The sequence below is a fragment of the Lissotriton helveticus genome, chromosome 6, assembly GCF_964261635.1.
Source record: "Lissotriton helveticus chromosome 6, aLisHel1.1, whole genome shotgun sequence".
NCBI classification, from domain to species: Eukaryota; Metazoa; Chordata; class Amphibia; order Caudata; family Salamandridae; genus Lissotriton; species Lissotriton helveticus.
The window spans coordinates 1,644,168,150-1,644,191,785 of record NC_136067.1 but is presented as its reverse complement, the minus strand read 5'-3'; the positions used below and the strand labels follow the sequence as shown (position 1 = coordinate 1,644,191,785).

At 45.8% G+C, this 23,636-nt stretch overlaps 1 protein-coding gene across 4 annotated transcripts in view; it reads left to right on the top strand.

The window, feature by feature from the left end:
* The window catches only part of CCDC88A (coiled-coil and HOOK domain protein 88A), an 822,041-nt gene that overhangs the window by 366,973 nt on the left and 431,432 nt on the right, over positions 1–23,636 (top strand). For all 4 annotated transcript variants that reach the window (XM_078649494.1, XM_078649496.1, XM_078649495.1 and 1 more), the window contains exon 9: positions 23,125–23,206. In XM_078649494.1, coding sequence (XP_078505620.1) covers positions 23,125–23,206 — 82 coding nt within the window. The remainder of the gene's footprint in view (positions 1–23,124; positions 23,207–23,636) is intronic.

The window sequence follows — 23,636 nt, the reverse complement described above, 5'->3', positions numbered from 1 at the left end:
GATGAGCTTCAGTTAAAGATGACTATAGATTAGCAATGTATAGAATAAACATCAGAGTTATTACACAACCCTGTTTTAGGTATGTGTTAGTTTGAAGTTTTGGGGAATGTGTTGCAGTACTATCAAATGTGGTCTGTACATAAATTCTGTTAACTAATTGGCATATTGCAATCAATGAGGTAGAATGAAGACCCTCGGGTCTACAGCTTTGTCCATATTAAGGTCCTATCAATGCATTCAAAGGAAGTAGCAAACTCAATACAGCTTTCCTACACATTTTGACTTGAATGAGTGTGCTTATTGATAAGCATTGATAGGGCTGTTATATGATCTTACGTCCACGAATAGGCTCTAAAACCCGCTCAAATAAGAGGCAGCTGCCTGCGCTCATCTGTTCAGTCAAAGAGATCTCCATCGACATCATGAAGAGCTATTAGTCTGTAACTACTTGGAGTGTTGAGTAGGCCCTTTGTATATAACTGTTGTAAAATAGACCCCCTCCAGGAATCTGGCATTGCTTAGTTTAAAATGGCAATAGTAAATATTGGAAAAAGACATCGACCTTAATAATCCAGATCGTATTTAAATAAAACTAAGGCCTAAGGCCATTTGTGCTAGGTGCACCATCAATCTGAGTGCTGTAAATGAGTGTTTCTCCAGTATTAGGGTGTCTTTCATAGATTCACATACCTGAATCATTCCCCGTCGTCGGAGTGGGAGTCCCACGGTATATAAAAAGCAGTAATATGCAATAATATCCTTAGAAAAACTTCGTAATAACCAACCAGGAAGTAAAGTAGCCCAAGCTACAAGAGTAAAAACCTCCACAGTCATGACTATCCTAGTCATTTTGTATAGCCAATCAGGCGACAGCACCCACCAGAATGTTCTCCCCAGAGGCTCAGGCTCTCGGATTTTCTACCGCATGTCGTTTGAAGGGAGTCTCCATGAGCTCTGATCAGTTTTCTTCAATTTTCTTCATTTTTCTTCAATTTTTTCTTCATAATATCACAGTTTTGTAATGTCTTCTTACATGAAGTCTACCTTAAGACCCTGCGTCACTTGTGGGAAGCTGAGACCTTTTCCTGTGAACCCTCATGTAGAGTATATGGACCAGCACTCTGCCTGTCTCTGACATGGTAGGAGGAGAAGGGGTTGTTATTGTGCTTAGACTATACCCCCCTTCTGATGTGGAAGGATTTTTTTGTTTGTCCTGCACATTAAGGTTTTAAGTGATGCTTCTCCTCTACTTCACCAGCTGAAGTAACATCACAATTAAGGGGTCTCTGGCCTTCTTTGAGTCTGTGCCTCCCACATCTACGCCCACGAGATTTACTCTCAGGCGTCTAGACTCACTCTGCGCACTTTTCTACGTGAAAATGTGCCAGCTTGTCGACGATACGGTTGATGTACTCTCTGACGACAATCTCTGCCGTCACTGGTGCTCTGCAACGACAACGCCTCCAGGCATTCGTCGATGACAGTGAGGACAGTGCCCTCTTGTCGACTGCAGGCTCGTCGACCACTGGGAGTTTCTTCAATGGTAAATTTCTTTGGCAGTTGGCCTCGTCGGCGGTAGCCTCGTCGACGGTAGGCCTCGTCGACGGTAGCCTCGTCGACGGTAGGCCTCGTCGACGGTAGGCCTCGTTGACGGTAGGCCTCGTCGACGGTAGCCTCGTCGACGGTAGCCTCGTCGACGGTAGGCTCGTCGACGGTGAGCTCTGTAGACGGTAGGCTCGTTGACAGTGAGTTCCATTGACGATGAGCTCCATAGACGGTGAGCTCCATAGACGGTGTGCTCCATAGACGGTGTGCTCCGTAGACGGTGTGCTCCGTAGACGGTGTGCTCCGTAGACGGTGTGCTCCGTAGACGGTGTGCTCCGTAGACGGTGTGCTCCGTAGACGGTGAGCTCCGTAGACGGTGAGCTCCGTAGACGGTGAGCTCCGTAGACGGTGAGCTCCGTAGACGGTGAGCTCCGTAGAGCTCCGTAGACGTGAGCTCCGTAGACGGTGGGGCTCCGTAGACGGTGGGGCTCCGTAGACTGTGAGCTCCGTAGACGGTGAGCTCCGTAGACGGTGAGCTCCGTAGACGGTGAGCTCTGTAGACGGTGAGCTCTGTAGACGGTGAGCTCTGTAGACGGTGAGCTCTGTAGACGGTGAGCTCTGTAGACGGTGAGCTCTGTAGACGGTGAGCTCTGTAGACGGTGAGCTCTGTAGACGGTGAGCTCTGTAGACGGCGAGCTCTGTAGACGGCGAGCTCTGTAGACGGCGAGCTCTGTAGACGGCGAGCTCTGTAGACGGCGAGCTCTGTAGACGGCGAGCTCTGTAGACGGCGAGCTCTGTAGACGGCGAGCTCTGTAGACGGCGAGCTCCGTAGAAGGTGAGCTCCGCCAACATTCAGCTTCGACGCCAGTTGACTTCGTTGACGGATGACCCTGTCAACTGTTGGATTAGTCGACGGTTGAGCCCGTTGACAGTTGGTTTCACACACTGTTGACTTTTATGCACAGTGCTTCTGTAGATGATTTATTTCATCGACGGCAGCTTTCCGCTACATCCACGTGATGGCGTGATGGCTTTTTACTTCCACCATTATTCTTCTTGGACAGCACATAGCCGTATGAGCATGTTTTTTCTTCAGATCAGAATTATGTATGTCTGACATCAAGGCTGCCACGGCCTGTACCATGGTGGGATTACGTCTTCTCTTACAACTGGAGTTCTATTGCATTCACCTTCGGTGAATATTGGAGGTTTTCCCCTCTTTATGAAGAGAGCGGCGAATCGTTTTCCCCTTTCCCCTCGTCCTGGGGAAACCACAGAAACAAGTTCGTTCAGTTCCTATCATAGACTTTATTTAGAACGAAGGTGTTAAACTCATGCAGAGGCCAAACTCTGTGCCGGCGTTTTTTCAACGCCTCGACAAGAAATGTGAAGCACCCCACTATTCACCTGCTTTTCTAGTATCTCAGCCTACCCTGACTCAGTCATTACTCAGGCGGCACAGCGATTATCTTGCAAGCCAGTTGGGCAGGTATGCAGCCAGATGTGATCTGACATGTTGGCGCTAGTAGAACTTATTCCAGAATCCTCCAAGCCTCACGCTTTGAAGATCCTGCAGGAGGGAGAGATAGAGAGAGAGAGAGAGAGAGAGAGAGAGAGAGAAGTGCATCAGAAATAATACACTGTGCAGCGGACATTGCGTGTACAGGTTTTCGTCAGCTCGCAAAGACATTTTTGCTTCAATGCTATGTCTTTCGCAAGGAGGTTCAGACTTCAATACTTCACTTGCCTTTTGATTGAGGATCCCTTCTGGCCGGCATGTTGATGAGGCACTGCAGACCATCTTAAAGGACACAGATACTGCCCGCACCCTCTGGATATAGAATCGCAGCCTTTTCGTGGTGCCGAGGACGTTGGTCCACGTCTTTTTTTCAAGGGAGTTCCATCCAGTATTGGCTCCTACAATCAGAACCATCTGCGTTACTCAAATCAAATGCAGTCACATGGGCAAAGTACCAACAGGTCCCACATAGAAAATCATCGTACAGCCGAGGCAACTCTTCTAAGAAACAATGAATTACCTTGAACCCACCTTTATTCCCTCCAAAAACGTCGGAGGTCTAACATCTCACTTTTATTCCAATTCGTCAAAGGAGACAGAGGACCGTTGGGGTTTTTAAACATCATGCCCAAGGGCACACTCTAGAATTTGTCAAATTTCCCTCTTTCTACACCTCCAAAGGGAACTCCACCTTCTCATCTACGGGAGTCGTTTGCACAAGTGTCTATATGGATACAAACAGGGACCGTCGGAGTGATTCCGAATCTCCAACAGCTTTAGGGTTTACTCTCAGTTCCTCATCAACAAGCAAATCAGGAAAGTAGCGCATGATTTTAGATCTTTGCGGAACCTTTACAAATGTTGTACCTCAAGAAAGTCCTAAAGTTCTTATACCAAAACGACTTTATAACTACTCTCAACCTCCAGGATGTCTATTTTCATGTGCCAATCCTTCCTAAGCACAGGAAGTGGCTACGCTTTACAATAGGTACAAAACATTTTCAATTAAAGTCCTACCTTTTGGACTTAGGTCCGCTTCACGTGTCTTTATGTAGATCCTGGCACCAGTGGCAGCCTATCTACGTCTGCAAGGCATACAAATTTATCAATACTGAGACAACTGTATAATAAGGGCTCGCTCTTATTTACAAGCAGTCCAGCACACCCAGACTAGTCAGTCACTGTTTCAAAACCTGGTTTTCAATAAATCATGACAAGTCCCAACTAGTACTAGCTCCGATATGAACGTTTCTCGGAGCATCAATCAATACAAACCTAGCAAAGGTGTTTGTCTCACACGAACGACGGGCCTGCAGCCCCCACTTCGTGGTTCTTCTATGTACAAAAAAGTCTGTTTCAGTAGATCCTCAATGTCATTCCTGGCCACAGCCTCCACCTGCATCCCGTTGGTTCCCATCTACAGATTACACATGAGAAAATTGCTAGAGGAGCTAGACAAGCAGTGGTTGCAGGTCTCCAGTTCAATCGAAGATCTCATTCAAATCACTCCTCGGATGCAAGAGGCCTTTTTGTTTGGTGGGTCCAAGAAAGAAATTTGTAGAAGGGGTGTGCGTTTCCTTCAAGAAGCGCCAAATTACACAATCTCCACAGACGCATCCCTCGAGGGTTGGGGAGCATATCTTCAAGGGCTGAAGGTCAGCGGGAAATGGAACCCTCAACAAGAGGCTTGGCACATCAATCTGCTAGAGCTAGGTGCCATCTTCTTAGCCCTCAAATCCTTTCGTGCAATCATTCAAGGGGCCACAGTACTGGTTCGCACAGACAATACTTCAAGTATGCATTACTTAAACAAACAGGGAAGAACGAGGTTGGTTCTTCTATCTCAGGAAGCCCAAGAGATATGGGCTTGGGCGATACGACACAGGATCAATCTCTTGGCTATTCATGTGCCGTGAGTTGCCAATGTGCTGGCGGACACCCTCAGCAGGTCAACGGTGTCCAACCACGAATAGGAACTGCATCAGCCAATGGCGGATCGAATCTTCCAGCAGTGGGGTCATCCCGATCTGGCCCTTTTTGCGACAAAAAAGAACAGCAAATGCCTGTTTGTTTGCAAGCTGGCATCCCCACAGGGACTCACAGGGGAAGGCATTTTTGATAAACTGGTCTCAAATATATGCTTACACCTTTCCTCCGATACCGTTGGTTCCGAGAGTTCTCCGGAAGATGAAGAAAGAGCCGTGTCGCTTGATTCTCATCGCCCCCAGGTGGCCTCGCCAATACTGGTTCACCGAACTTCTTCTCCTCTCAGAGTGCGATCCAATATAGTTTCGACCAATACTGAATCTCCTCTCCATTCAGAATGGTCAAATTTGCCATCCGGATCCGGCTTCTCTAAAATTAGCAGATTGGCGTCTGAGCACCTTGAATTAGCTCATCTGAATATCTCGGCGGATTGTAAGGAGGTACTGGCTTACGCGAGGGCGCACCTACTAAATGTTATGTTCTGTTATGTTATAACAAATTTCTTGAGCGCACTGTCACCAGAGGTTTCCTGGCGCTAATCGGATTAGAAAAGAGGAGGAAAAAGCAGGGGAGGAGAAAAATTAATGGGGGAAGAGTAGTGTTTTTAGGGATTTCCTAAAAGAAAGAAGGGAACAGGATGACTTGAGTGAGAGAGGGAGGGAATTCCATAGCTTGGGGGCTAGACAAGAAAAGCTGCGGCCACCCGATCTGGAGAGTTTGAAGCGGGGGACGACAAGGAGCAGGAGATGGGTAGACCTCAAGGTACGAGGGGGGCAATAAGAAGTGATTAGAGACTTGAGGAAAGCAGGGGCGGGACCAGTGAGAGCTTTGAAGACCAGACAGTGAACCTTGAAAGTGATTCTTTCGTTCACTGGTAACCAATGAAGGTGGCGTAATAGGGGTTGGGCCGACTGCCATTTGGGGATTTTGAAGATCAGCCGAGCAGCCTGGTTTTGGACGATCTGCAACCTGGACAACAAGGATTTAGGGAGACCGTAGTAGATTGAGTTTGAGAAGTCCAACCGGGACATCACCAGGGCTATAAGGACTTGCAGCAAGGCTTCAGGCGAGAGGAGGTGAGCGACTTTCCGTATCCTGTAGAGCTGGAACATACAGGAAGATGTTACTGCGCTCACCTGTGCCTTGAGAGTGAGCCCGGAATCAATCAAGACTCCGAGGCTCTTGACACATCCAGCAGGAGAGGGAGATGTTCCGAGCTCAGCCGGCCAGTACTGAGGACCCCAAAAAAGGGCACTTCTCCCTGGGAGGAGGAGCTCAGTCTTGCCCGGATTGAGCTTGAGTTGGTTTTGGTTCATCCAGAGCTGGATATGTGTCATGGCAGTCTGAAAATTGATGGCAGCATCGGGAGAAGTGAGGGGAAAAATAATTTGTAGATCATCCGCGTAATTAAACACGGTGATATCCCATTTGCCCAGGGAGTGAAGGAGGGGTTGAAGGTACAAATTAAAAAGAAGGGGAGACAGAGAAGATCCTTGAGGGACTCCGCAGGGTGAAGAGACGCTGGTAGCGCGAAAGGGGCCCATGCTGACTGCCTGAGACCTTTCCTCTAGAAAGGATTTGATCCAAGACAGAGCAACCCCACAAACTCCGGCGGATTCGACACGGTGGATTAAAATAAAAACTTACAGACTTTAATGGAAAAGAATCTGCATTTGGTGTTAATCTGCTGGGGTGCACCCATTTCATGCAATGCCGGACCAGATGTTACCTTTTTTCTTGCACTTGGCAAGATCAGGCTTATCTCATGCAACGTTGAAGGTCTTTTTGGCAGCCATTTCAAGGTAACGTCAGGATGGCTCCACCTCTCTTTATTCTTCAAGAATACAACAGTTCTTTAAGGGACTATTCAGAATGTTTCCTCCTGTACGTCGTCCACCTCCATCATGGCATTTTAATGTAGTATTAGTGCAACTCATGCGCCACCCATTTGAGCCAATTCACAGGGTGTATTTCAAATTCCTAACATGGAATGTTTCTCTTTTGCTAACATTAACTTCATCTAGAAGAGTCGGTGATGTTCAAGCTTTCACCGTCAATTCACCTTTCTTACAATTCACGTCCAATTCTGTGGTGCTACGTACAAACCGAAGGTTTATGCCTAAGGTGCCTTCGGATTTTCACCTGAACAAACCAGTCATCTTAAAGACGTTTTTTCCTAATCCGCAATTCCCTCCGGCGAGGGCATTACATACCCTTGACATCAGAAGATGTTTAAAATTCTATTTGCAAAGGACCTCTGCCATTCGCAAATCCGATCAACTGTTTATTGCCTATGGAAGGATACGGCAAGGACAAGCAGTGTCTAAACAAACCATAGCTAGATGGATTTCTGCAGCTATTGACTTTTGCCATCTTCAAGCTGGAAGACCTTTACAGACAATTCCAAGAGCTCACTCTACAAGAGCTGTTTCTTCCTCGACTGCTCTTTTCGCTGGAGTTCCTCGTCAGCAAATCTTCAGAGCAGCGACTTGGTCCAGCAGGCATACTTTCACCAGGCATTATTGTTTGGATGCTGCCAGCGAGGCTGATACGTCAGTGGGTCAAGCGGTTCTACGCAATCTTTTCAGATAAGATGAGCCTCTGTTTTCCCTCCTCCTCTGTACTGCTTTCCAGAGGCTTATTCCATGCCTAATTTGGGTGCATTCTCATGTGATTGCAAGTTTTTTCATGCATATATGAATGTTGGCATTTTAGTATGTGAATGTATATACTTGCTATGTACAAACTTATTTTACAAATAGCGTCTTCCAAGCATTATTTCGGTACTGCTATCTACTATGATTCAGGTATGTGAATCTATGAAAGACACCCTAATACTGGAGAAGAACAATAGTTACTTACCTGTAATCTGTGGTTCTCCAGTATTGGTGTCTTTCATAGATTCACATGCAATCCGCCCACCTCCCCTCTGAGGCTCTTTAGTCTAGGATGTTTTTAGTTTCACTCCTGTGCGAGAAAATCTGAGAGCCTGAGCCTCTGGGGAGAACATTCTGGTGGGTGCTGTCGCCTGATTGGCTGCAGTTTGGTCTATACAAAATGACTAGGATAGTCATGAGTGTGAAAGTTTTTACTCTTGTAGCTTGGGCTACTTTACTTCCTTGTTGGTTATTACCAAGTTTTTCTAAGGATATTATTGCATATTACTGCTTTTTATATACCGTGGGACTACCACTCCGACGACGGGGAATGATTCAGGCATGTGAATCTATGAAAGACACCAATACTGGAGGACCACAGATTACAGGTAAGTATCTATTGTTCTTACAGGCTGGTGGTTATTTGTAGAGAGCCTGGCGGTAATGCTAGCCTATACCAACATACCATCCTCTTACAGGCACTTGATGTAGTTACCAGTCTGATAATGCTACCTATAAACCCAAGCTATTTTATTTTGGAGAATCTAGTGGGTTGATACATTCTTAGAATTTCTTGAAATCTTTGGATTTACACGTTAAAATGTTTACCTAAAGTGAGTCATTATGAAACTGTTTAGTATGTTAAACACGCTTTTTATATTCTCCCCTTAATTCGCTGATTTTATATATGACATACCAAACGTCATGGTGTCATGATAGTTTTCTGATAACTCTATTAAGTTTTCACTTTTTATTTTTTTGTTTTAACTTTTTTTCTGTTTTTGGGAAGTCATTCCTTTATTCTGGACACGAAAATGGAATACCTTGTAGTAGGGAGAGCCTCTTTGAAGAGACTCGTCTTCAATTCCATTTTGAATACACCAAATTTGGTTAATTCCTAAGATTTTGGGTACATGAGTTGCGGAGCTGTGCGCTGATGTCTCATATCATTTTACCTACTTTAGTTTTGCAGTTAAATCTGAGCTGCATGATCAGATGATCCGAATCTTGTAAATATTTGACTCAGTGATCAAATTCGATTTTTGAAGACAATGAAATCTTTCTATTCTTTGCCTCACCTGGAGCCAGTATAGGACTTTACGAGATGGAATAAAAAAACTAATTCATTTAAATGTAAGCAGAGCCTAGATGCTTGGTTTTATGTGGTCTGGAGTTTAAAAAGTTCACACCAGACCACTTCTATTTAAACCAAATGAATTATTTATTTTTTCTTTCACTGGGCCAGGTGTTCCTAAAGGGGACAGCAGGCAGAGCCCCCTGTTAATGGCTTAGCTGATCCTGATAGTGCAAACCATCTACTCCTCCTGTTGTTATTTGGTATCACCGTCCATCATCCCCTGTTTGTATCGCTTTGTTCGCCCTAAGTGTGGCAGGGTATGCTCAGACGTGAGTCCCTTGTTCACTTGGCCACTGGATTCAAGATAGCCTGGCTGATGAGGATTATGAATCCGAAACCGGTCCCAGGATGCTTGTTTCCGGTCCAAGGAAGAAATGGCTTAGCAGTTCGAGCTGGACTGTTCCCACGAGGCACAGGGTCAGACTGATTTGCATATAGCCATGTCTGAACTGGGGTGGCTGAGTGAACTAAAGAATGGTGATGGATTAAACCCAGATCAGTTGACTGGGGGTGAGTGTTTGATTTGTTCAAGCGCTCCGTCCATCATCCCCTTTTTTTATCGCGTTATTTGGTATCAGGCACACACATCTGTGTGTCAGCATCCCATTAAACTATCTTGCGGAAAAGTTAAAATTGTTATTTTGCCACACTTTTGCCTCAGAAGTTATGTTACTTAAATATTCTGTAGGACCCATCCATACAGACTGCTGCTTTTTGCTAAAATTCTGTCCACATCAAGAAGGAACAACAGTAAACCATATGGTACATCTAGCATATATCATTGAAGCTTAGAAAGTGGTAAGATGCATGAGATGTAAAAATACACTGTGCCAGATCACAGCTAGTACGATTTATCATTAAGCAGCTTTGCATTTTCCTGTGTCAAAATCACTCCGTTAAATTCACATGCACATTATTTTTCTCATTATTATGACATTTGGATATGTTTAAACCAGAGGCTTTCAATCAGTAAGCAGTTTTTTTTCTTCAGCGTGGCATAAGCCCCTTCAGGAAGATATGGCAAGTGTAGAAAATGCTTTGTACCAGCTTTCACAGTATAAATCTGTACTTTCGGATCTGCATTGGGGAGCCTATAACCAGCTGCAGTCGGGAGAAAAGTGAAAAGATTGCAGTTATTAGTCTGATTGACGGTTAATACATAGTGCAGGCTTGCAGGCTCGCGATTTCATTCTAATTTTGCTCAGCTTTTTCCAGTCTTTGCTTCAAACCTGTAATCAGACATTTAATAATGCCTGTCGAGTCTGCATGGTAATGCGGTTTAAAGTCGTTCCATCAACCCTCCCTAGGCTTCATGTTCCAAATAAAGTAAGGGATAAAAAGCCCAAATTGTCTTGGAAAAAAATCTGAATTATTTTGATACTGCATTTAATCAGTTTCACGAAAATGTGTTAAAAATACAGTATCTACTCAAAGCTATCTAACACATAATATTGGGTTTTCTTTCTTTGTATATTTTTGATGTTAGATAAGAGTCTGACAACACAGCAAAAACGAGGAGAGTATTAGGAGCTGAATCAAGCAGAACAGATGTTTATGACTCACTAGTTTCACGTTATTTTATGTACATGTTTAAAGTTTCTATTTTAGCAGTATTCATCGAGCAGGCACGTATTTTAAACCTTCTGGATCGAAAGTGAATTATCTCTACGACTTGAATAGTGCGTTAATAACAGATCATAAAATGAGATATGGTGCAAGTGTGGCTGATAAAACTGGCCTGCTGTACCTGTTTGGAAGTAGAGATAACGAAGGAGGAGCCCTGCCAAGTTGATCTTCACGGGGCCTATAGTTAAAGGCTTATGTAAAACCGTACTTATGTAATACACTTTTGCATATTCTTATAGCTTTGTAAATTTACCCCAAAAGTATCTAAATGGGAAAAATGAGACTATTCATATACAGTTAGTACTAATAGAAGAGACTGTGCCTTCTTTGCTCCTGTAGTACTTCTTTGTGTACTCATAAATGCTTACGCCCCCATCACACTACAGGCAGAGTCTGGCAGCACTGGTGATTAGGGGGCACTAGGAGGCTCCAGAGTGCAGCACAATAGTAGGCATCTCAACATTAGGCAAGAACTATCTGATAACACAGGACAGTGTTCCGGAAGGAGCATGGAGTGAAATGCCTGATATTGTGCAGCATGTTACGTTATGCAGATTTGTAAAGCACACCATTACCCGCTAGGGTATCCTGATACTGATCAGGTGTGAGTCTAGCCACACCTATGGACTGGTGGGACTACTCAGAAAGCCAGGTCTTCTGCTTCTTACGGAATTCAGAAAGTGAGGGGGAGACTTTTATATGTAGCAGCAGGACATTCCCGCTTTAGGAGCGATGTGGGAGAAGGCTTGACCACCATATCTAGTTTTCCGTATGCCTAAAATGTGTGCAAGTAGGTATCTGGATGATTAGAGGTGTCTGGATGGTTTGTGAAAGCAGATGGGATTGTTGAGGTATGCTGGGCCAATGTTATGTAGTGCCTTTAAATTGTGGATAAGGAGTTTGAATTGTGCTTATTTGTGAAATGAGGGACAGTGGAGTTCCCTCAGAATGGTGTGATGTGAGTGCAGCGTGGGAGGTTGACGGTGATTATAGTCGCTGAGGTCTGAATGGTCTGTAGCCTTCTGGCGAGTCTCTTGTTCCCTGTTAGAGAGTGTTCCTGTAGCCCAGCTTGCATGTGACCAAAGTGCTGATCAGGAGCTATTTGAAAATCTTCCTCAGCATCTTCATGGTATGAGGCAGTGACAGCATAGACATGGGTGGTGATGTCGGGTTTGCTTTTGATGATGATACTGAGGCTTTTGGCGTGGGTGGAGGTAGTAAGTCTGAAGACTGTGCTGCATTGTAGGTCAGAGAGCCACTGTTTTAAAAAAGAATGTCCGATGGATGTCAAGATAGGTATTTGCAATTTAGAGGTAATAGTACTTATATCAAAAAGGTTGCTGTTCTCAAGAGAGTAAGGAGCAGGTTGAGATTGTCTGAAGAGGAGGGCGCGGCTTGCATCCGAGGAAGATGGCTGCCTGCTAAACGGGCTCTGTGTTGCCTGGGGCTGGTCCCCCGATATCCACCTAGAAATCCTGCAGTGCTTGCCCAGCTCGGATGGGGAAGTGACACAGAATCCCTGGCGACTGTACAGCGGGGCACAAGAGTGACAGGGAGGTGCCATTGAGACATAAAGCTGTCTCGCAGCCACCTGGGAAGCCTCAGGAAGATGGTGGTTGCGGACCTGCTGGCCAGGGTGCTTGAAGCGCATTGACTCACCCCTATCCCTCACATCACTGGCGTAGTTGATGCCTCTGGAGAGCAACCGGAGATGTGGACTGCTCGCCCGCTGGAAGAGCAGACCAGGGACACCTCGTTAGCAGACGAACCAGCCTTCATTGAAGAGCCTAGAGGGCGGTGAGAATCCTGGGAGGGGCCCAGAGGTGTTGACGGGGGTGGGCTGCCAAAGTGCTGTGTTGACTGTAGCGGGCTCAGCCTTGGGCAGTGGTGGAAACGGGGGCCCGCAGACCCTGGTGAGTGGTCTGGTGGCGTCCGGAAAGGCGGAGAATGAATGGAGGGTTTGCAGGCATAGGCCCTGTACGTGCAGCCTACACGCTGGTGGAAGTAGAGCCATTCGAGGCAGGGAGAGTGAGTCTTATGAGGAGGCCAATGGCTAGCTCACTGGCACAGGACACTTGGGCCAAAGTGTGCCTTGTGAGTGGTGCCTGGGGGCCTGGGGAAGATCTGTGGGCCCTGGTGTGACTGGCCACGTGCTCCCTACTTTCGGCTCTGGTGAGATGTTGGGTCAAGGATCCAGCTGGAAAGAGTGTGCCAGGCGTGGTGTTTGGAGGCCCCCTGGGCAGTGGAATGCCTGGAGGTTTCTAAGAGGTGGCAGTGGACTGGAGTGGACTGGAGTCCACAAATATTGCTGGAACTGACACCCAGACTAAGGTGGGCAATAGGAAGATTGGTGTGTCCAGTGTGCCGGACAGTGTTTGGTGGTGCCTGACCTTCCCAGGCCCGTGTGGGTTGAGGCCCGGTCATGGAGGGTGGGCGAGAGAGAAAAAGCCCCTGCAATGGTGAAAGGCCACCCCCAAAAACCCCCACAACAGAATAACCTAGACAAGTACACTATGAAGATGCCCATGGGCAGGACACTGACCCAAGAGGTGGAGAACGCGGCTCCGATAGGGGAGTCTCAACAAGGTTGGGAACCCTCCCTATGCACAATCATGGCTGCCATACAGGAACTATGGGGCGCCATCTCGCCTATTGAACCCAAACTGGATGCCATGACAGTGGATGTCAGTCTGCTCCTGGCTGACTTCCACAAAATGTCAAAAAGTGGCAGTGACGGAAATGCACATAAACTGACTGCTTTCCACAACAAAACGTCTGGAGGAACAAGTAAAGACCTTGACAAAACAAAGCATGGCCATGGCCGCTAGGCTGGAATACCAGAAGGGGAGAGCGAGACGGGACAACATAAGAGTTGTGTGAGTTTCCGAGGTGTCCCAAGGCCCCAGTGTTGATTTGTTCCTCAAGGACCTGATCCTTAATAAACTGAAACCGAAAAGCCTCTCAAAGTTTTTTCAGTGGAGAAAGCCCACCTGGCGTTGGGCCACCTACACGACCAGGAGCACCTCCGCTTACAATAATCGCCCGGATAATGAAATTCAGGGACTGGGACGCGATACTGCAAGCAGACCGGACACAAAGAGATCTATACATTGTCAACATGGTGATTCGTTTTTTCCCCGACTTTACCTTGCCAGTGAACTGCCAGAGGAGAAACTTGGATGAAGTGAAAAGAGCACTGCGTGCTAAGAAATGGAAATATATGATGCTCTACCCCTCCAAATTGAAAGTCATCACAGAGGTAAAGACATGGCACTTCACCACCCCTGAGGAAGCGTGGGACTGGCTGACAGCTGGAGGGTGGCCGGAAAGGGGGCCAATGGCAACAGAAAGAAAGATCGGCCCAAGGGGCCTAGTGAGAGGAGGACCCCCCCGGACACCCAGAGAGAATTACATTCCCATGGCGTGGCATGTGAGCACATCTGGGGAGAAAGTACTATGAAGGGGATGGTTTGATGCATAGAACAGGAGGCACAATGCAGGAATTGGGAGCGGTAGGGAGGCAAGGGAGGGACAGAAGTGGGAGGAGTGTCGTATCAGAAGAATTGCTAATATGGTTTTGTTAGAGATTTGTAGGATCTGCTCTGAGTCGGGATACACAAGTTTAGACCAATGTATAGAGGGGTTGTTTCGTTATGACAGCATTGGTTATCCAACATGCCATTGAGCGGGCGGCTACAGCTCACCCCCTTAACTAGATGTTTTGTTTGGGACGACAGGCACTCTGTGAGTTGGGGGAGTTGGTAGTTCGATGTCCACAGAACAGGGTAGTGGGGCGGGTAGAGGTAGGGGACTCACAATTTAGTTCCATGTTTACCAAGGCTTTGCAGTAGTATGAGTCTAATTTTCACAATACAGGGACAAGTGGGGCTTTAAACCCACTGGATGTTCTCCAGGTAATGCTGGTACGCAACAGCGACTGAGAGTGAACACCCTAGGAGATGATGACAAAGGGAACACAAGACACTTCCCAGGGCTGAAGATATGGTCCTGGAACGTTAATGGGCTGGGATGCGGCATTAAACGCACATTAGTTCTGCAACATTTACGACGCCACGGCCCGGACATAGCAGCACTACAGGAGACTCACCTCCAGGGTCGTAATTTTAACAAGTTACATCAATAGCTTGTGCCTTAAACGTCTGAATGTGCACTCTCTTACAATAGACAACAACAGACTGAAAAGGGTGACTAATTTTCCTTGTCGTGGGGTGGTTTTCGATTCCTCTGAGACCTGGGCAACTAAAATCTCACACCGACGCCTGAAGTTCCGTACCCACATTGTGGGTACCCTTTTCAACTTACATCGATCTCCTGGTATCAGACCAGTTGTACCACGAGTTGAGACCTACAAATCTCAGTGTACACCCATGGCCACATATGGGGATGGGCTGCTGGCCTATGCTAATTGTTCCCACTTTATAGCCAGAGGAAAATCAATTATGTAGACGTCTCCTCTCTGTACCCCCTTCCACGTCCCATTACATTTGTCATGAGGAACTTGGTGTCTGCTATTTAGAAGATATTGTTAAATTGGGCATGCCTAATCCACTCGACAATTCGAGAGAGCTTGTAGTGTGACAAAGGACTGAAAGTGCATACGCTAAACCGAGCCTAAAAGGTTTGGGGAGGGCCTTCCTTTTTGAGAACCCATCCTCAGTGCATAAAGAGGATACATCACAGGTCAAGTGTATGTTTTTGGAAAATAAGACTGTTAACGAGGGGAAGGTGTGAAGTTTAGTAAACAGACTGTGAGTGTCTTTGCTACTCTAAAATCTGTCAGCGGTATAAAGCATTAGTGGATTTATGTACCTGGCCTCTGGGAGAGGGCCTTATTATTCAGGTTTAGAGCTGGCACAGTCTAACATCTCCTATGCTTCCCTTTAGTGCAGTACTGTAACTCTAGTGCGTGTGTTTGTCCTTATGACATTGTCTCCGATTAGTCTCTCTTGCAGTTTTTTTTGTGCAAATTTTAGTTTTTACTAAACAATTTTTATGGGCTCTTCTAAAAATACATAAATTTACTAATTGCAGAGTAGCATTACGTTTTTTACAACTTTCGAACAATGAGGTGGTCTGTTTTAGGTGGGATCTTATTTTTTAAATCAACTGTACTTTGTCTTCAATCTATGCTTTTTAATTGTTTTTGCACTTGTATGATTGTCATTGCCTTTTGAATAAAGTTCCTGAAATGAACTGAACTGAAGTCATTCAGTCCAAGGATGGTAAAGAAGATATGCTCCAAGACAGGGACAAACACAAGAGGAAGGAATGCCAATGAATAAGAAGCACATAAATAATACTGGCAAGAAAGCAGTCACTCATTCTGGCTCTTATCTCACCTCAGTAACTAACCATTACGAGTTACCATACCCGGAATGTGGGGGGAAACATGATATTTGGAATTACCAGTCTCATTAGTGTACCCTGTTCCAGTTATTTTTCAAACATGATTTCCACCTACTATGAGCAAAAGGAAAATGAAGGCAAAAAATCATGAAGTTTTACAATGTGCATTCCTGCACCTGGTAAAGCTCAACATTGTGTATACTATTAATAAGGGCTCTCTAATGCTTAGTCAAATCACCTGCCTCCACTAGATTACATTTCTTCAGCAGTTTACCCTTACACTTAAATCTGTTCGAAACTGCTGTCGGCCAGAAATAGTAAAAGCATTGATAAACAAAAGCATGCACACACCCAATCATGAATTTCTCAACTGTGTCTGCACAACAAAAACATCTGATTAACAACACTTATCCTAACAGTGCTTATTATTGTGGTGCCATATTTAGAACGGCCCAACCCTGCATTTGAACCCAAAAGATTTTTGTATTTTGTCAGTTAGACTCCTTTTTGCCATCAGATTCTCTCTAAAATAGCTGATAAAGAGTTCCCTTGCTTCACATCATAAAGACTCACAGTGGGTTTATGAAAACAAGAAAGTCTTGCCTATTCTTCGACTCAGTTTTTTGAACGACGACAAGTTACACTACACGGTTAGTGAAGTGGCCAAAGTTTGTGTGCTGTAGACATACAATTTTTATTTCACCTTCCTGGGTTCTTAATATCTAGAAATTTATTTATTTATTTATTTTGAAAGTTTTATATAGCGCGAACAAGATCTTTACAGATATCAGAGCGCTTTACAGAGAAAAGAAAAAGCGTGTGAATATATAACAATTGGGGTGGGGAAGATACATGTGGGAACATAGTCAGCCAGATACATCAGTAATGAAACAGATACAAATAATTAAAAGCGTAAACACTCAGGCAGGTCAAATATACGAGTCATACAGAAAGCATAGAAGATCAGTGTAACTGAATGGTACAACGTCTATAAAATCATCCCCAAGCACAATTCAAGTGTATTTAGCCATGAGGATAGCTTTTACTTCTTTCTTAAAAAGTATGGTAGAGGAGATGAGCCTGATTTCAGGGGGGAGTGAGTTCCAGATCCTGGGCGCCATTCCTGAGAAGGAGCGTTTATACGTTTTTTCCTTGCGGAACCTTTGGGGCTTTAGCAGGAGATTGTTTGTGCCTCTGGTCTTTCTAGAGCCTCCAGAGATCGTCAACTTCTGGGCGAGGTATCCAGGTGAACTCAGGTGGACAGCCTTGTGCGTAATACAGGCTATTTTCAGATGTATTCTGGCTTCAAAAGGCAGCCAGTTCAGGGCTCTCAGGTCGGGGGAAATGTGTGAGTGTTTTTTTGATCCGGTGATGAGTCTCGCTGCGGCGTTTAGAGAAGCTCTTATGGGTGCCGTGGTAGTTAGTGGGAGACCGCAGAGGGCAATGCTGCCGTAATCTATTCGGGGGATGACTAGAGCTTGTACCGCAGTTTGGAAATCTTTGGCTGGAAGGAAGGGTTTGAGTTTCCTTAAGGTATTGATCTGGTAGTTTGCCCCCTTAGTTGCTTTGTTGATGTGCTCCTGCATATTGAGGTTGGTGTCAAGTGTTATGCCTAGCGATTTTGCTGAGTCCACGATGGTGGGTTGGACATTGAGTGCCGTTAGGTGTTTAAGCCAGATTTGAGTGGTATTGGACTTCGCAGGAGGTGAGATCAGGAGGAACTCCGTTTTAAGAGCATTGAGTTTGAGATGATTAGCGGCCAACCATGATTGGGTGCTTCTGATCGTTGTATTCAGGAGCATAATGTCTTTGGGTGATTGTACTTTGAGATAGAGTTGGGTGTCATCGGCGTACATGTGGAATTGAACATTGGATGCTTGTAGCAAGGTGGTGAGTGGTTCCATAACTAAGTTAAACAAAGTTGGGGATAGGGAGGATCCTTGTGGGACGCCTAGCGATACCGGTATTGGAGAAGACATCAAGTTGTTACTCTTGAATTTCTGCGTTCTGTTGTGTAGAAAGGACGTGAACCATTTGAGCACAGTTCCAGATATACCCATTCTTGTGTTTAGGAGCTCGAGTAAGTTCTCATGTTTGACGGTGTCGAATGCAGAAGAGAGATCAAGAAGGATAAGGAGGCAGGTATCGTTTTGATCCAGGATTTGGAGGGCGTCGTCAATTATGTGAATCATAGCAGTTTCTGTACTGTGGTCCGCTCTGAAGCCTGATTGATGAGGGTTGAGTAGATCAAACTGATTAATGTGTCTAGTCAATTGAGTTTGTGCGCATTTTTCCAGCAGTTTGGCAAGGGTCGGAATATTGGTAATGGGATGGTAATTATTTAGATCAGAGGGGTCGGCTGTAGGTTTCTTTAGTAGTGGTGTGACTTGTCCAACTTTGAGGGAGTCGGGAATGGTCCCTTGTTGGAGTGAGCTGTTGATAATTTTAGTCGAGTGGGAGGAGCGAGGGGGTAAGGTCTTTGACCGCGTTGGCAGGAAGGGGGTCCGTGAGGTGGTTGGCTGGTTTCACAGTGCTGAGCAGTCTAGCAATTTCTTCTTCCGTGTAGGTGGCAAAGGATGACCATGTAGCATTGTTTTTTGGTTCAATGGGTGCTGTGCAGAGGGGTTTGGGGTAGAGACTTGAGTCAATGAGGAGATCGTTCTTTATGTTGTCTGTTTTCTGGATAAAGAAGGAGGCAAAGTCTTCACAGGAGGGTGCTTCGCCCAGGGTGCTGAGTGGTTGGGGATGTTCCTTGGATTGTGTTCTGATTAGGTCAAACAGCTTTCTCGGACGATTTTTGGCTTGGTCAAGCTGGCGACTGAAGAAATCTGATTTTGAGCGTTTTATTTTCCTGAAGTAGGCATTCCTCTTTTCCTTCAGCGCTTTTAGATGCAGTGCGGAGGGAACTGATCTCCAGGTGCGCTCTGCCATTCGCATGGCCCGTCTATCGTCATTGAGACTCCCGTTGTACCAAGGATTGGACATTTTTGTGGATCTGTGCAGCTTCGTTAACTATAGAGGTCATAGCGTTGAGATAATGATCCGTCAAGGCTTGTACGTCCGTAACGCCATTGGGAGGAAGTAATATATTGCAGCTGTTGGGGGGTAGAAAGTTTGGGTTGAGTCTTTTCAGGTCTCTTTTCCAGACTTTGGGCTTTAAGGGTTGAACCGGGTTAAATTTGACTTTTTCGTTGATGAAGAAAGTGACAATGTGATGATCTGACCAGTCACAGGGTTGGATAGATTCTAGTTGGATAGAGTCCTCTTTGGAGATGATAAGGTCGATGATGGAGCCTTTCTCGTGGGTCGGGCTGTTGCAAATTTGGGTGAGGTCAAGGGCGTCGAGGAAGTTTTTAAGACTATTTACCACCGCGTCCTTATGATCGTTCCAATGAAGGTTGAAGTCGCCAAGGTATATTTGCGTGAGTTGTCGCCCTGAATTGGTTGTGATCAAATCCATGATTTGTTGCGAGAAGGTAGAATTGTCTCCTGGTGGGTGGTAAATGCCGTGAAGAGAGCATATCGGTTTGCCTCCGCTGATGATATCGAGGCAAATGTATTCACAGGAGGTTAGGGAGGGTAGGGAAGGAGAGGTTACTTTCAAGACAGAGAGGTTACTCCTGTGTATACATGCGATCCCCCCACCTTTTTGGCCAACCCTGTCTAGTCTGGTGATGTGGTAGTTAGGGGGAACCAGAATGTCCAATATGGGTGTAGAAGATTCAGTTAGCCAGGTTTCAGTCATGATGATTAGGTCAAGGTCTAGTGATAATATGAAATCAGCGATTGCAGAGGAATGCCTAGAGGCCGATCTGCAGTTGAGGAGGGTGCATTTGAGACGGGGTGTGTCGAGGGTGGAAGGGGGTTCTAGAGAGAGAGAGAGGGGGACTTTTCTCAGGTTGCTCAGGGTAGAAATTCTGTTGTTTTGCGTGGGGGGTCTAAGGGGATTTGGATGAATCGTTGGGATGGCGTGGTGTGTGGAGGGTCTGTTGGTAAGGGGAGCTGGGTCGTAGGAGCGGAGGAGGGTAACTGTGTCAAGGTCCGATAGTGTGTTGCAGGAGCGATGCGGACGGTTTTCCCGATTGCGAACAGGGATTGTGGTCCAGTGCGGGGGCGTTGAGTGCGCGTGTCAGCCAACCAAGTGGTGGTCCTGTTGGGAAGGGTGGGGCTGGTGTCTGGGGTGTGTGCTGAGTAATTGTTTGATGATGTGAATGTCTTGCTTGACCTTGAGGAGGGTGGTGGGTGAGGAGTGACTGGAATGCGTGCAGAGTAGTTGTTTGATGATGTGAATGTCTTCTTTGAGCTGGAGGAGGGAGGCCATAACGTAGTCTAGTGTGGTATTTGTGTTGGTAGTGGGTATTGGAAGGTTGTGGGAGGATGACATGGTATGGAGGAGGGTATTGGTGGTAGGTGGAGAGTGCATGGTGGAGGATGGGCTTGTGTTAGCGGTGATGGAGACGCCTATAGGGTGATGGGGGGTGAGAATGGGAGGGGAAGTGTGAATGCACGTTGTTCTATTTTGTGGAGTCGACGTTGGATTGCTAGCGACGTGCTCAGTGTGGGTGGTTAATGGGTGGAGGTGGGGGCTAAGAGTGGGGAGGAATAAGGGGTGGGGTTTGTCTGTGTGCGTGTCTGTCTGGTGCTGAACTCTGTTGGGCGTATTGTGAATGGGAGCTGTGGTGTCATGGGTGAGAAGAATGGGAATGTGGGCTGGTGAAAGGGGGGAGGGGGGACTGTTGGTGTGCGTGGGTGACCTAACTGTGACTGTCGTTGTGGTGTGTGTGGTATCAACTGCAGGTGGGTGTAAGACTATGGTGCCGGTGGTGGAGGAGAAGTGCGTGAACTTTTGTGGCAGAGGTAGGTTAGAGGCGTTGTGGTTGGGGGCTGTGTTGTCAGGGGAGGGAGGAATGGGAGTGGTGTGACTGGATGTCAGGGTGTTGGTGGGACAGTAGGGGGTGCGGCTGGTTTGTGCCGGGGAGACATCTGAGTCTGTGATTAAGGAGTTTGAAGTGGTTGCAGTAGGTGGGTGGATGACGGCGGTACCGGTTGTGGAGGAGAGGTGCGTGTTATTTAGGGACTGAGTTGTGTTGGCATCGCTATGGTTGGGGGCTGTGAGGTCAAGGGTGAGCGGATTGAGTGGGGTCCGTGTATTGGAGAGGTGCTGTATGAAAGTGGGGAACAGGTTGTCTAGTAGTTCTAGGTTCCTGTCAGTGGATTGGATTAGGACAATCCCATTGTTATAGATAGTGATGGAGGTTCTGCCTGGGAAGAGTAGGGATGGTGTGATGGAGAGTGTTTGGCCGTGAGCGGATTTCCTGGAATTGGATACGGTGAGTAGAGAGAGGAACGTTTTTCTCCATTGAGCTCTGCGTACGGTGTGGAAGATGATATCAATGTTTACGTCACCAATGACTGGTGAGTAGTAGGTGTCTGCAAAGGGTGTTTCAGGGTGAGACCTCAGTAAGTTGTGTTTAAAGCGTTTAGCTGCTTTTTTGGTGAGTGCGGGTGGGTAGTTGATTCTGTATGTGTGCTTGCCGATGAGCTCCATGTTGGGGTGTTGTATTCGGCAGTTGTGGGAGGGTGTCCAGTAATCGCCGGTTGCCTGGAATGAATGTGACCCTAGTGGACAGCTAAAGTGTATGCTGTAGTAGTCAGTGCAGATAGTGGTAGGATCTGTAGTGGGTACGGGTTGCACAGGTGTAGGATGCACAATAATGATATACGGGAGCAGAATACAAACACTTAAGCTAATACACAAATGCATATAACAACAGTGACATTAATGAGCAGCCAGAGTATATGAGGTAGTAGTTGGTGTCTAAAGGAATGAAGCTTGAAATGGGGGCAGGTTACATACGTGTGGAAGGTCAAAATGAGCAATTATTCGGAGCATTACAGTGCGGTCATAGTGGGTCACACAAGTACAACATAAAATATAGGTATAACACTGATGGTATATTGGGCTGAAATACCAATGCAGATAGTAAAGTGCCTGAGTCAAGAGAGACATTAGTGAAAAGTCAAAGAAGAGTGTTTCAGAATAAATGAGGTACATGAGTCAGTAGCAAGATAGAGTTGCAACAAAAGTTATGTGCTATAAACAATAGTGAGTAGTCAAAATAAGTGAGGTATATGAATCAGTAGCAAAATACAATTGCAACATTGCATTTGAACCTGGTATTGCAGATGAGGTCTTACAGAGGGAATGCGGTTTCTATCTTTGTCTCTCAGGGTACATCCCAAAACCCACTACCTTATTATGCTTTGTCAATTTTATGAGGTCACTAGATAAATAAACAATAGATTCACTTTTGGATTGGTTCTACTCTGAACATTATTCTCACACTTGTTTTTCTTCTAACTTCACACAAAAAAATAAGCACCAGGAAACAATCGGGAAGTGCAATTTGATCCAATTTGTGCAGGAGCCACTTAACTGTCTTCTCTATTCACAATAGGCGGGTGTATTTCCTGTCTTCACTACTTTTTCAGTCTGTCCTTGTGTCTCGCTCTGTCTTATGGGAATCTGTTTTGGGGGCAGTGCTGTAATTTACCTTTGGAAATAATGGGTTTTACCTCAACAACTTGGAGCTCAGTATATGTTGTCTGTCCTCTTATATCGTCCTGTACCACATGCACCACATATACTTGTTATTCGAGGTGGGCATTATTTCATCCATGCTGACACATTCAGCTAACAGAGATACATTATCTCATCAACTAACCATACATTTCACAAACTGAATGTGAGGTCTGTTTTGGAAACCTCACGAACACTAAGAGATTCACCACTGGACTACCAACAAGTAATTCTAGTCAGTCTAGTCATTCTTGGTAGCTATACAAACAACAGCAGTCTGTAACAGAAAGAGTACATCATAGCTTTGACTGCATCAAACCAGCAGTAAAATGCAGTTGGGAACTGTTAGCTCGATTTTTAAATGTGTGTGTGGGTGTGTGCTCTAGATTTTGACTAAATGTTGCAAATAACCTCTTGCTGTTGCAATAGGTTGCACATTATAGAAATCGTTGGTATATAATTTCTTGCTATGTTTATGTGTTTTTAGGGAAGAAAAAACGGAGCAGTTTTTGGACAGCAAACAAGAACTCGAACATTTGGAAGCAGAAGTTAAAAGACTTCAACAAGAGGTGAGCATACAACAACAAAGCTGATTGTGCAGCATTAGCCTGTCTGCTACATTATATTCATTTGTTTGCTCTAACTCTAGCATTAACAATACAATTCTGATGCATCTACTGCAGATTCTTAATCTTATGAATACTCTTTCTGTGCTTCTGACTGGTCTGGATGACTTAATTCAGAGCAATGACTCTTCAGCCCTCTTCAGCCCTGCCATGTGATACTGACGAGCTCCAGCTGTGACTCCATGAGCACATGTGCTGGGCCTGATATAATTATTTATGGGGAGGGGGCTACACACCCCTCTCCGTGCATTTAGGAGGCCCTAGGCACCCCATCAAAAGGGGCCAATATTAAATTTAGGGTTGGGCGTTGTGCCCGCCTCGCCGAGCCTTTAGAAGGCTGATTGCTTTACTTATGGGGAGGGCCCCCTCTTAC